This window comes from Cyprinodon tularosa, unplaced genomic scaffold, assembly GCF_016077235.1.
Source record: "Cyprinodon tularosa strain WSP-4 unplaced genomic scaffold, ASM1607723v1 ctg124, whole genome shotgun sequence".
NCBI classification, from domain to species: Eukaryota; Metazoa; Chordata; class Actinopteri; order Cyprinodontiformes; family Cyprinodontidae; genus Cyprinodon; species Cyprinodon tularosa.
In genome coordinates, this window is record NW_024038048.1 from 3,219,881 (window position 1) to 3,234,154 (window position 14,274).

Here is a 14,274-nt window from a genome sequence, read left to right on the forward strand (position 1 = left end):
TATCTTTATCCAATTCTTTGAAAGACCAGAATTTGTATATAATTTTATATTTTGTTTAATTTTATAAAACATAAAATCAGTTTTTATCACAATAGGTACTCAGTACTTCAGGAGCATATTTAAGCAAATGATTTTGACTGAAAGTCGAAAATATGACTTTGTTTCTCATAATTCTGACTTTGAAAGTCGAAATTTTGATTTTGTTTCTCATAATTATGACTTTGAAAGTTGAAATTCTGACTTTCAATGTTGAAATTATGACTTTGTTTCTCATAATCCTGACTGAAAGTCAGAATTAGGACTTATATCACAGAATTATCTCATAATTATTACTGAAAGTCAGAGTTAGTATCTCATAATTATGACTTTGTTTCTTATAATTCTATCTTTGAAAGTTGAAATGATGACTTTGTTTCTCATTATTCTGACTTTGTATCTCCTAATTGTCACTTTGAAATTATGACATTGAATCTCATAATTATGATTTTCTTTTTGACTTTTTTCACTTTCATGTGGCAGAAACGGGCTTCCATAGCCTACTACAAATAAACAAGTTTTGAAATATTGTTTTCAATCATGATTTAAAATTTGATTCTATTTTTCAGGTGGCAAAAATAGGCTTCGGTATAGATTAGCTTTCATGCCAAAACGTTTACTAAATCAGAATATTTTTAAAAATGTAGACCTTCATAATTCATAAGGTATTAACTTGTGTTAGTAGCGGCTAACATGATAGTCAGTCATTTTCGCGCCATGGCGCCTGGGATGTAAAACCAGATAGCAGCTTTAGCTCTCCTGACTTCATTACCGGCTATTTCTATAAAACAGGTGATATTATTCTGAATGTTAACCGTGTTTCCCTATACCTACGAGTCTCACCATGTGGCGTTATTAACCCTTAAAGCGAATAACCTCTAATGTTTCATGTAGAGTTTAGTTTAGTTAATGTTGCTAGCTTATTTTAACGGTGGAACTCCCGATGCTGCGTAGCTAACTTTTTAAAGTTATTCAAACTCGTTAGCTTTAATGTCATTAAATTATTCAGACGCAGTTATATAATCGGGGATAATGATGGTGAGAAACACAAGCAGCGACAACAGGTATTCATGTACCCGCAAGTCCCGTCGTTTGATGACAGCGCAGCAGCATCGGCCGGTAACCCGCAGCCATCCGGCCTCCACCGCGGGCTGCTTCACCGGCCTGCCCGCTGAGGTGCTCCACATGATTCTGGATCAATTAAGCAGTGGGTATAACACTCTAAACCCATGATAGTAATACCTAACATTTATTCAGTGCGTGATTAAATGTATTAAGGCGTTAAAATAAATAAATGTTTATCTAATAATGTAAAACTTAAGAGCACATTCTTTGAAAACACAGCCATAGCCTACAGGTGCATTTAACTTAAGTTGCTACATGATCACAAATGTGTTATATGGCAGGAATTTGATTCATTCACTAATATAAGATTATTAAAAGAGATCAATTAATGGTATATAATTAATGCAGATGTGGGTCAGGAGGGTCTTAGCTGATTGTGCTGATGCCCTATGGCACTCAGTGAAATACTTTGAAAATAACACTATTGGCTTGAAAATCCAAATTTCAAGCCAATAGTGTTATTGGAATCCAGGACAAGACCTTATGACTTTTATAACGATAAAAAAATATGGATATTTTGATGGAAAATATGTATGTCAATGTAATAACAAGAAACGGCAACTTGCCTGAATATATTAAGAAAAATAACAAAAGTGCTTTTTTAAGAAATTCATGAAAAACTATGGAAGAGGATTAGGGCCACTGAAAAAATATAAAAAAGGTAACTGATTTTAAAATATTATTTCAGTTTAATATGTGAAAAAAGTCAGAATTCTGACTTTACTCTCAGAATCCAGACTTTTTTCTCAGAATTCTGACTTAAATCTCAGAATTCTACGACGGAGTATAGGGGCCACACATGAAGAGAAAAAATATTTTTGCCATGACGAGATTAAACTCGACATGTCGACTTTAACATTAAACTCCACATTTTGAGATTAAAGTTGAAATGTCATGTTGAGTTTAATCTCAAAAAAAGAATTCTGACTTTAACCTCAGAATTCTGACTTAAATCTCAGAATTCTAATTTTTTTTCTCAGAATTCTGTTTTCATCAGAATTCTGACTGTTTTTCTTAGAACTCTAACATTAATCTGAGAATTCTGACTTTAATCTCAGAATTCTGACTTTAACCTCAGAATTCTGACTTAAATCTCAGAATTCTAATTTTTTCTCTCAGAATTCTGTTTTCATCAGAATTCTGACTGTTTTTCTTAGAACTCTAACATTAATCTCAGAATTCTGACTTTAATCTCAGAATTCTGACTTTTTTTTCTCAGAATTCTGACTTCAATCTCAGAATTCTGACTTTTTGTCAGAATTCTAACTTTAATCTCAGAATTCTGACCTTTATTTCTCAGAATTCTGACTTTTTTTTCTCAGAATTCTGACTTCAATCTCAGAATTCTGACTTTTTGTCAGAATTCTAACTTTAATCTCAGAATTCTGACCTTTATTTCTCAGAATTCTGACTTTTTTCTCAGAATTCTGAGAAAAAAGTCAGAACTGTTACTTTAACCCTCATCACAATCACACTGAGAGTGAAAGAAACACATTTTTTTTTTTTGGTCCAATGTAACCTTTGAGGCATCAATGCTGATACTGGCACATATTTTAGTTTATAGACCTAAATATAGTTGTTATCTAGGCTTATTAACTTTTTATCTTTTCAGTTAGCTTTTTACCTTTTTTTCTTAACTTTTTTTCCCAACTAAGTCTACAGTAGGTAATATATAATTCAAGGGCTCATCTAATTGATCAAATGCCAAAATAAGATGTACAGCCATGTAGCAGTATCTTTGCTGAATGGCTGGATATAGATCTTGTCCTAATGAGGGATGGGGGGACTCCATTAGTAAGGGGTATGCAAGTGATCAAAACCAGTAACTTTCCCTATAAACGGTTAAGGTCCATGGTAGCTTTTTTGAAAGTCAGCAGTCCTTTGGGAGGCCATGTCATCAGCTGCTCTCGGTCCACAAGGTTTTATCAAGTTGAAATTTAACAAAGTCATCAAGTAAGTTAGAGAACCTCATGCTCCACTTTGCTGACAAGCTTCATGAAGATGTTGATCTAATTTTGAAGCAGGACTTGGCACCTGCCCACATTGCCCAAAGTACCAATATCTCATTACTGTGCTTGGCTGGCCAGCAAACTGCCCAGAACTACACTTCATAGATAATCCATGAGGTATTGTCAAGAGGAAGATAAGAACACCAGGTGCTTTACTTTGATCCTAAGATTTCTAGTATAAAAAAAAAAACATTAATATTATTGAATATTTTTGCTTGTTTAATTGCTGAAGATGAAATGCAAACAAATACAGGCTGATTGAAAATTAGACTTAGACAGATTTTATTTTGTCATTTTGTACAAACAAGTGTAAACAAAAGCTCTCTAGACTATTTCATTTGAAAGTACAGCCTTGACAAAGGTAAGCAGCTGTGATGAAAACATTGTGATGAAAAAAAAGTGGTGGTAACATATGACTGTATAGTTACAGTTCCAGCATTCAGGTTTTTCTTTTTTAATAGCCCATTTTACATAACATTTAGCAGTCTAATGGCAGTGGGGAAGACACTGTTCTGGAATCTGCTTGACCTGCATCAGATGCTTTGAAGTCAGAGGGTATAAGGGAGGACAGTCCATGTTCGTGGTGTGAAGGGTCATTGATGATGTTACGGGCTCGGGACATGCAGCGCTGGCATGAAATGTCTTTAAGGAAAAAAAAACTAAAATAAAATATGGAAAGTTCACTGCTGAGTTAGAGGCTTTCGTAGATTGCATTTGGATACTAAACTTTATATTTATAACCCTGCTTTTTTCTGCTTTTCCTAATGAAAGGGTTGAAATTGATCTCCTTTTTTAAGAAGTGTTAACCACACTCCTTAATTATTGTGTTTCATAATTTCTGCAACAAACAGACACTAAAGACCAACTTCTTCAATTTTTTATACTCAGCTTTATTAGAACTCAAAACTGCTGTGGAATCAAACTTTTTATGAAGATTTAATAGTTGGAATATCAGCTATGTTACATTTTCATTGATTGCTGTGAAATAGGGCTGACACTAACGTTTATTTTAGCGATTCACAATTAATCTGTTGATTAGTTGTTTGATTAAACGATTAATAATCGGATAGCAAAAGGCTTTTTGTGAAATTAAACAAGGTGAAACTAAAACTTTTCCACTTGAGTAGTGCTGGATAGAGCATATTGACATGAAAACAATTTATATATTAAATAAAAAATGTTTACATATATTTTTTTTTACAATCTTTGTATACAGTAATTACTGCTCAAAGCGGGTTTCCCTGTCAGCTAAAGGCACGGTTTAGTCTCTAAACTACAGTTAACGATTAATCGATTACTAAATTAAATGACGATTATTTCAATTATCAATTAATCTGAATAACTGTTTCGTTGCCCTTTGAATTGAGGTGCCCTCCCAAATGGGAATGTTTAGAATAAAAGCTAGTTTTTAAAAGTAATGTTCATCCTTTTGCAATTTTTATAATAAAACTTGAGGGAGAAAAAAATTGATTCATTAGCTTTGGTTGCAAAAAACTGGAGACTTGGTTTGTAGGCCATATTGTTCAACTTTATTGTCTTTGACTTGTATGTAATGCTATAGAAAACTATTATCCAGAATGGTGTCACAGTAGTGTTTAACATATAGTTTGAAATTCTTAAATTATTGCCTAAATTTTCCAGTAAAATGTACCTCTTTTATTAGTGAAATTACCTTTTGACAGACTTATGAAATATTTGTGTTCTGTTCAGTGGTAGATATCAGCGTGTTCAGCATGGTTTCCAAAGAAATCACCAGCTACATTGTGGACTACGTCTCCTCCCAGGCCTGGAGGAAGAAAAACCTCATCCAAAGCTTTCACGACCCCACATGTCTTGAACAAAGATCCACCCTGGAACATTACAGGCAGATGGGTAATTTTCTCAATTCTCATTTAAACTTGTCCCTCTTCGTTCTTTATATATCTTAAAAAAAAAAAAAAAACAATCTTTCTTAGCATTTTTGTACTGCATTGTTTACTTGTTCGAAAGTTATTAGCAGGGGGTCATTTTAAATGGCCTGCTGTGCCTGTGTGTTTCATATTCCAGGTTTGTTGTTCAAGAGGTGTACCATGTTGCTACCCACAAAGGACAGGTTAAAGTTCATATTTAGCAAGTTTTCACAGGTAGGAAAAAAAAGAGGTGAGAGGACATATAGTTGAATGTTAGTACAGCCAATGCCTACAACTACAAGCAAAGGTGTAAAAAATGAATAAAAAAACTGCAATAATCAATCAATATATCCTGTAGATAAGCATAACACTTAAGCTATAATGCAATTTAATGCAATGCTGGGGGATAACGGAGGTTGCTTGGTACAAAAGCAGTATGTAGCACAAAAAGAACGCCATACTTACAGTACGGTGGCAGCTTACTGCTCTGGCCTTGCTTCTCTTGCAACGGTAAACTATGTTTTTTTTTTTTTTCTTTTTTTCTTTTTTCTTAACGGTAGTTATACTTTATTTTTAAGCTTTTAAACACTGCAAAATGGGAAATATAACTGAAAATGTATTTGAATTCAGTTTATATTCCCTTGATTTGAGCAGGTAAGGTAATTTACCAATATAATAAGATGATTTATGTTTAAAATCAGAATGAAAAAAAACAACTCTACTATCTAAATCCAAGTGAATAATATCTAATTATTTTTATTTTAAGGACAAAAAGACATTACTTTGGCAGATTTTATTTATCCACTCAAAGTGAGGGAAGATACAGTTTTTCAATTTCTTTTTTCACCTCTTATCAGATCAGATTTTGCAGTTTATGTCTTTTTGGGTGTATTCAGCAGTGGGCATCATCTCAGAGGTAGCCCTTCAGAGCTCTTATGTGAAATGGAAAAAAAAAAAGCTTTCTGATTCTGTATTTTCAGTATAAGAAAGATATAGATAAATCTGACAATAGCAAAAATAGTTTAAGACTTTCTGCTGAGTAATAACAAAGCTTTCCAATAAAGCTTTTAATTAAAACTCCTAAAATGCTCCTATTGCTGTGTTCTAGATCCCCTGCTTCATGTTGGGGCACTGCACTGCACCAGCCTGCAATGGTTACTCCCGTTATGGTGTATTCCTTCAGGTGAGAGACTCATATGAGCACTAAAAAAAAAACAATAGCAAAAATATTCATGTCTTTGAAAAATATTTTTACATCCTGCTTTACATTTTGCTAAAGTGATATGCTAGTGTATAGTGGCATGTGTTGCCCAAAGGTAAGGATTTCACATCATGTTTATGCTGTATCATGCACCTTCATGCTGGAATTAAACAGCCTTCAGCGTTTATGCTTCACTGCAAAAATGCTGAAATCCAGATTTTTTGTTTTTAAAATCAAGATGAAAAACCCATTTGTTTATGCATGTAAAGCACTTTGAATCCTGTTACGGAAATGTTGTGTACAAATAAACCTGTCTTGTTGGAGCGACATGATCATTATGTTTTCATACTGTTTGCTTCACAGACCCTGATCGCTGGATGGGATGAGCTGGAATGCCACAGGGTGTTCAACTTTTTGTGCAACCAAACAAACTTCTTGTTAAAGACTGAAGCATTGCTTACCTTAAAGCCAGGTTTGTGTACCTTACTCTGCAAAAAAAAACAAAAAACTAAATAAGTCCCTTTTTCTTAAATATAATGATTTTTTTCTTGAACTAAGGAGGAAAGTGAGAAATTTTGCCAGTGGAACAAGATAATTTACATTTAAAATAAGAAAAAAACAATTGCATTGGCTTATTTCAAGTGCATATTATCTAATTATCTCATTTTAAGAGTAAAAATACACATCCCATTGGCAAATCATCTTACTTACCAACTAAAATTAAGGGTAAATACACTTATTTTAAGAAGTTTTGACTTATTTATAGTTTTTTTTTCCAGTGGTATGACTTGTGCCTTGTATATAATCATAGAATTGTTACACATAGAGTAAGATAAGCCTTTGTTTCTTGTCTTTTTTAATTATAATGTCTTAAAGATAATAAAAACTAAAATTTGCTGTCAGAGAAAGTTAGAATACTGGAAAAGGTACTAAAAACCTGTGTTGTTCCACTCTATCCAGGTAATTAACTCGAAACTCCTGTAAAGGCTTCCTGTTTTTATTTTTGGGTCAGTAGGTTACCCTGGAAAAACCTCACGCTGCTTTTTCACACAAGCGCAGAAGAGATGATTTTACTCCAAAAATCTGTACATGGATGCAAATGCAGAATGGGACTGAATGAGATTAGTTTCAGTATTATCTGATCAGGCCTTCAAACCGATTATTTGTGTCGTTGTAAAAGTAGTTAATGAAAGCAGTTGGTGGAAACAAAGTGTTCCACCGATGGTCATCTGATGAATTCAATAATTTTTCAGGTTATTTTGTTTTGGACCATCATGCTCGTTAAGTCAAGTGCAGACAAATGTGCGCTTCTTTACCTGCTGTCTGATCCATTTGTCTTTTTTTCTGCCAGTGAGCCTTGATAACTCGTCATAATCTGTCAAGTGCGTATTTTCCTTCATTTTTATTGTGTTGACGCATTTTGACGTGGTTAAACTCCGGGGTATTTTTCCATCACAAGATGCAGCTTACGTCACAAAAGTTTCACATAACAGTGTTTAGTATTTGCTGCCTTAAGCTGTCTTAGTATGAAGAAAATGTGGTGATGTGCTGCACATGGGGCCTCTGCAAGCTGCAAACTAAGGGATAAAGGTGATCGGTTTTTGTGATCAGCACTGAGATTCGGCGATCATTGATCTCATAGTTTTTTTTCCAAAAATTATCTGATTATGATCAGGTGCCAATCGATGGGCAAACCACTAAAACACTCCTCCAACTAATAGGACTAAATGATAACTTAACAGCAGGTTTCAACTGTGACTCATCAATAAGTACAGTACTTCTAAAACTGCTCACTTTGAACTTTTATACATTCAAAACCATAAACTTCCATCCATCCATCCATTCATTTTCTGACACGCTTAATCCCATGTGGGGTCGCCAGGGGTGCTGGTGCCTATCTCCAGGCAAGAGGCGGGGTCCACCCTGGACAGGTCGCCAGTCCATTGCAGGGCAACACAGAGACAAACAGGACAAAGAGAATTTAGAGAAGCCAATTAACCTAACAGTCACGTTTTTTTGGACTGTGGGAGGAAGTCGGAGTACCTGGAGAGAACCCACGCATGCTGAGGGAGAACATGCAAATTCCATGCAGAAAGATCCCGGGCTGGGAGTCGAACCCGGAACCTTCTTGCTTCAAGGCAGCACTACCCACTGTGCTACTGAGCAGCCCAACCATAAACTTGAATTTGTTTACTTTGATTTAAAATAAATGATGATTCAAAGGGTGATTTAATTGTAAAGTGAAAGTAAAAAAACAAACATAAAAATTCTGTCCCTTTTAATCCGATGCTCCTTAAATCCAGTCAGTTTTTTTCTATCAGAAATCATCTAGTTGGTGCCTTGCAGTATAGATCCAGCTCTGATGTGAAGGACCCAGAGGTTTATTGCTGAAAAATTGGAGATCAAACAGCATCATAAAGACTAAGTAATAATGCAAACTGGTCAGAGATGAGGATTAAAGCAAAGTTACCTTATAAAACTTTATTTCAGGCTGTAAACTTCTCACAGAGCCTGGCGTAATCCATCATTTGGAAATTGAGAGAGTATAGCCCGACTGCAAACCTATCATAACATGGCCACCTAAACTGACAGGCTTTGGAAGGGGAGCATTAATCAGAGGAGGCCCAGGGTAACTGTGGAGCAGCTAAAGAGATCCACAGCTTTGACGGACAAATCTGTTGACAGGACAACTACTAGTTGTGTGATCCACAAGTCTGGCCTGTGTGGAAAAGTGCTAAAGAGAAGACTGTTATTTAAAGAAAACCAGAGGAAGTCCTGTTAATGGTTTTACAGGACCATTGTGGAAGGCAGCAGTCTTCAATCTGGGAAGATTGAAATGTTAGGGCAGGGGTCTTCAATGTTTTCCAGGCCAAGGACCCCCAAACTGAAGGCGAGATAGAACGGGGACCCCCTAATTATATATATTGTATGGAATTGTGTTCTATCAAACTGATTCTATAGTCACTCTATTACAGATGGAGTAATGTAACGAAAGTAATTTCTCCCTGGGAATATTAAAGTATTTCTGATTCTGATTCCTGGTTGATGGGACAGGTGTTGTGAATGAAACGGTGCCCATTGATGACTGAAAAGACATCTTCTGCCTCCATTTATCTGTTTACTACAGTGTGTTGAATTCATGTTAATGTGTATTTAAAGACATTTCAATTAGTAGAAAAAATTGCAGGGAGGTATATATAAAAAAAAGTTGAATCAACCAAAACTTTCGTGACCCCCATGCAGTACCTCAGTGGACCCCCTGTTAAAGACCTCAGTGTTAGGAAACCTCCATCTGCACATCATTTTGAACAGACCATCGTCATGGTGACAGATCACTGGGACAGTATGAGGCTGTGGGGAGTGGCTTATTGAGCAGGCATAGGGAAACCGCTCATCGCCACTTAATTGTAAAATATTTCACCTTACACTTAATATTTATGTAAAAGTTTTGTCATAATCTATCTCAAAATAACGATGGCATACATTGAATTAAGTGGTGTTCATTTGGTAAAAAGTGAAAAGGGCAATAGGTTTCCTAAAAAAAAATAGTAAATCTGTTTCTTCTCAGGGCTGATGCCGTACCAGGAGTACCAACTTCGTTTTTTTTGCCGTAAAGTTTTGTTGGACCCCTGCCAGAACCAGCCAGATGGACAGTTCTGGTTAGTTCAGCTGCTGAAGCCTTGGCCCATGGTCAGACAGGCCCACCTACTGCTCATCCTTTATGGACCTGTGCTGCATGACGGTGAGGTCGCTTTGAAAAAAAAAGATGCTTAAAAACCTTCAGCGGGCGCTGACACTTCTAGGTCACATCAGGCTGTTTTTTTGGCAAAAATGCTGCAATGTACCTCATACAAGAGATTTAGTAGTTTAAAATATATATAATAAATAAAATAAGGTTTTAAACATACCCAAAATACTTTGTGACAAAAAAGTCCTGTTTATTTTCTGATGTTTTTAAAATACTGTAAATTGGTTAAGTTACCATAGCTAAATATTTTCCAATGTAACGCACAGATAGTAGAAAAAATTCCTAAAAAAACGTAGCAGTGATACAATAATTCACATAAAAAAAGAAACTGGGTTTACTGACTGAAAAGTGACTCCTCTGTGCAGGTTTTCTCGGCTGGCAGGATCTGGTGGAGAGGGGGCTACCTCACGCCTTCTTTTTGGATCTGGCTAAAGGGATCCTGATGCTCTTTGGTGCTCTGCAAGTCAAAGGCTGGAGCACCAACTCAATGATATCAGTCTTGGATGAGCTAATTGGTATTTTACTCCTGGCTTGATAACATTTTTCTGTGTTTTGGGCATACAGAGGAGATGAAAATAGTTTATATCGAGCATGTGAAACTAAATCTTTTTTTGCTCGTCGTCCAAATGAATTAAGGATTAGCTGCTAAAAATGAAATAATGTGAGCTCTGATTTCTTCCGCCTCCAGTCATTCCTCAGCCGTGGTATGTGGAGAATGTGGCCCGCCTTCTGGTACTGTGCGGCAATAACCTCTGCTACACTTTTCTGGCCAGTAAGGCCCTCAGTGGACGACTCAGAGAGATCTCCAGAATCATCATTCATATCATACTGGTGAGAACCATTGTGTCACTTTCGGCTAAACTTTGGTAACCTACATGTCTTTTTTAGACATTCTTATCCTTTAGACGAGAATGAAAATCTGAATTTGCACTCAGCATAATCTACTTTATTCGGGTCACCTTGTTAAAATCTCTTTATTGTGAGAACTATGAGAAAAGCTGATATAAAAACGACCTGGATCTATTATTTTGTAGCATCAGTCTCATCAGAGTGCTAGGCTTTAAAGAGCAACACAGCCTTCTCTCAGTGCTGGTTTGTTGTTGTTTTGTTGCCTCATCGTGTTCTGGCTCTTCAGGTGTGTTTCCCCCTGATATCTCCTAGATTTTGGTTTTCAGTGTTTTGATTTTTGCCTCAGTCACCTGTGGAAACATTAAATCTGGAAGCTCATCTCTGCATTTGGGTCCTTAAAAACCTTCACTCCTCCTGACATTCAGCGTATACCAGCGTTTTAGACTATTCTGGGACTTCGGCATACGCTGGCTAAATCATCAAGTGTGGCAGGGCCATTTGGTTAGTTAAATGTCAGTTGTTACTTTTTCTGTAATTCTGCCGCCCTACAGGAGACGTCCGTCATACTTAGAAAAAAGCTGCCCTGTTGCTCACAATCTAAGAAATTCAAATAAATGATTCTATCTTGATAACCAACAGACAAATGCTACCGGAAAAAAAAATCCCTCCTAACTTCTTAGTGTGTTATTTCAATGTTTAGTTTATTTGTTATTAAATAATGAATTCCTATGGCTACATTTCTGTTGTAAGAACTGTTAAATCGCTCTACCTTCTGCTTTGTATACACTTGTCCTTGTCCAGGTTTGCGAGAAGGACGGCTATAGCATGAGCTGGGTGGTGAAGCTGGTTCAACAGATCTGCAGTGTGTTCAGCACAGCACCTGAAAAGTTCAACTTCATCAAGCACCTGGAGAACATGTTCTCAGAGGTCACCAGAGAGTTCTTTGAGTTTTCTGCAGAAGGTGATTAAAAGTGGTTTTCAAATCACTGTTGTTTTTGACAGCCATCTTCGATTTAGTCTAAGTTTTCTTCAGGACGAAAACTATTGTTAGTTTTAGTCATTAGGATATGTGATAGTTTTTGTCATCTTATTGGTTAATATGGCAGACAGACAAGCTAACAATATGTACAATAAAGGAATAGTTTTAGACATTCAAGGTTTCCATTAAAAAGCAAACACTTCCTGATCTACTATGAATTACACATTACACAAAGATCAATAAAATCTGTATTGCTTCAAAAACAGCAAAGAACAAAAACATTAATCTTTCTACTTTGGCAATTTTGGCTTTATTTCTTCAAGTTGCCCCTTGGTTAAGCTGCTCAGGGGTCAAAGTAGATTTAAATTCAAAGGGGTCTAATATAAACAATGACACAGAGAACCTACATAATGGCCTTGTAATGCCATGCCAATCAGGACCTACATTTCAAGAATATCTGTGCTAATATGTTGAAATATTCAAATTAAACAGAAAATTTTTTAATAACAATACGAGGAAACATTTACATTATATTTAAATAGATAGAAACAAGAACCAAGAAAGAGAAATATTCAAAGATCTATATACCTTTTCATCTGGCTATTTATCCAAAAACAAACGGTATGCAATAAAATATTTGCTTTGGATATAATTTAGGGATTTCTTTTGGTAGAAATGAAAGGTTTAGCTTTACCTCTTGTGAGCTAGAAGAAATAAAATCCTGTTAGACAAAGGGATTTCTTACGTTTTGCAGAGGATGATCAGCCACATTTAGTTTATTAAGCAGTGAGGACAGGAAGAGCCATACCGCTGAGAGTGAACAATCAGTGTGGAGTGTAAAATGCAAACCTGGAGCAAAGCACGGGCAAACGCGCAAATCTGCACAAGCACAGCTGGAAGAGCAGAGTTAGTCAGAGTCGAGCGCGCAGCACCGGACCATTTCAGATTACTTTCACCCCTGCCTCTGCTGCCATGGTCCATCTGTGGTCGTGCAGAATGTGCACCGCTGCACGCCAGGTGGGCGGCAAGAGTGAACAGGACGCAGCAGCACGGCTGACACTGCTTACAGCTCAAATATGCATTTTAAACGTCTACCTGCTAACTTTTTTATTCTATTATAGTCTCGTCCCGTCAACAAAACCTCACACCCATGACTCGTCATCTCGTTAGTTAGCTCGTTAGATCTGGTTATTGTCATGAAAAAACGACATCGTCAAAAACGTCATCGTCATGTTTTTCTGCTCTATTTACATTGCAGTGTCCATATAATCTGTAAAACTCCCTGCATAATTATAATAAAGCAATTTATATGCATGAAACAAGTGGAGCAATATGGCAATTGCCATACTGCTACACTTATGAAAGTAAAATCTGTTGGGGTCTTTTTGGCATCAAGACAATTATTCTTATTGCCACATTGCCAGACAGGACACTGTAAAAACGTCATCGTCAACCAACACTTTCAAATTAATATAATGCTCTAGATGTAGGATATACCTTCAGAAATGGAAGCAATATTTGCTAAAGGTTTTTTTTTTTTTAAGTTAAGAAAATATTTTGTGGATGCGACTATAGAGAAACTTCTTTTATTATTTTTGTGTGCAACAGCTCAGACAGCTGACATTTACCTCCACCTCCTATTTTTCATTATCTTAGCAAAAACCTGTTCAGCCTAGGTGGAGTCGTTCTTGCAGAAGAGCTTCATTTGTCTCTGACTGGAACAAGCCATTCTTTTCTGCTTCACTTATGCTAATTCCCAATGGTATAATTGGACAGCCGCATTGAAATGAATTTATTCATGTGAATAAGTCCGCTGTTTTCCAGCAGAGAAAGCTGATAAGAAAGAATTATCAGAAAGCAGGAGAGATTTTTGGTCTAAATTTACTAGTAAATATGAAATAAAAAAGAACCTAATCATGAATGTGGTTTTCTAACTACTTTACACAAAAAAAAATATTTTAATTGACTTATTCGATCATAATTATTATTTTTTTTTTAGATGTCTTCTGTTTTACACAGTTATCTGAGTTTTGCATATGTTTGTGGGAGCAGTAATTGTTCCCCTAAGAGAAGGCTGTAAGAGGTTCTTAAGCATTTTAAATGCCATTTTCTGTCTCCAGGGAACAACTTTGAAGACAGAGAGACTTTCCAGACCTTATACATCCTCCTGAGCGCCAGCGCTAGCTTCCACACTAAACTGCTGCACAAGTTTCTCAAATAAAGCTGCACAGAGGGCAACAAATAAAAACAACTATGAATAATGGAGGGTTGTCCAGTGAAAGACGCCAATGCACCTTTTGCAGTAGTTATACAAAGAAAATGCCTTCAAACAAACCAATCCAAACCCCTGTATGCTGTTTGAAATGCTTTTGTTAAACAGTTTAGTTATTCCTAAAGCTGTCTGTTGAAATGTAGAAATGCGGTTCTAAACTCTGTTG

General features: G+C 36.1%; 1 protein-coding gene across 2 annotated transcripts; it reads left to right on the forward strand.

The window, feature by feature from the left end:
* Positions 1-772: 772 nt before the first annotated feature.
* On the forward strand, positions 773-14,113 carry LOC119777495 (F-box only protein 47-like). 2 transcript variants are annotated; one of them, XM_038276394.1, is made up of 11 exons: positions 773-828; positions 1,046-1,243; positions 4,881-5,042; positions 5,217-5,293; positions 6,168-6,242; positions 6,624-6,732; positions 9,829-10,002; positions 10,374-10,523; positions 10,697-10,839; positions 11,659-11,818; positions 13,957-14,113. In XM_038276394.1, the coding sequence occupies exons 2-11, from the start codon at positions 1,069-1,071 to the stop codon at positions 14,055-14,057; spliced, it is 1,326 nt and encodes a 441-aa protein (XP_038132322.1). In that variant the 5' UTR covers positions 773-828; positions 1,046-1,068; the 3' UTR covers positions 14,058-14,113. The 2 variants fall into 2 exon arrangements, with proteins under 2 accessions (XP_038132322.1, XP_038132320.1); XM_038276392.1 differs by lacking the exon at positions 773-828 and having other exon boundaries at positions 966-1,243.
* Positions 14,114-14,274: the final 161 nt, after the last annotated feature.

What these genes read in the sequence shown, in the direction of transcription:
- LOC119777495 (XM_038276394.1), top strand. Translation starts at nt 1,069, where the DNA reads ATGATGGTGAGAAACACAAGCAGCGACAACAGGTATTCATGTACCCGC. An exon ending in GATTCTGGATCAATTAAGCA is followed by an intron (nt 1,244 to 4,880) that starts GTGGGTATAACA and finishes TGTTCTGTTCAG; the next exon opens with TGGTAGATATCAGCGTGTTC. An exon ending in TATTTAGCAAGTTTTCACAG is followed by an intron (nt 5,294 to 6,167) that starts GTAGGAAAAAAA and finishes GCTGTGTTCTAG; the next exon opens with ATCCCCTGCTTCATGTTGGG.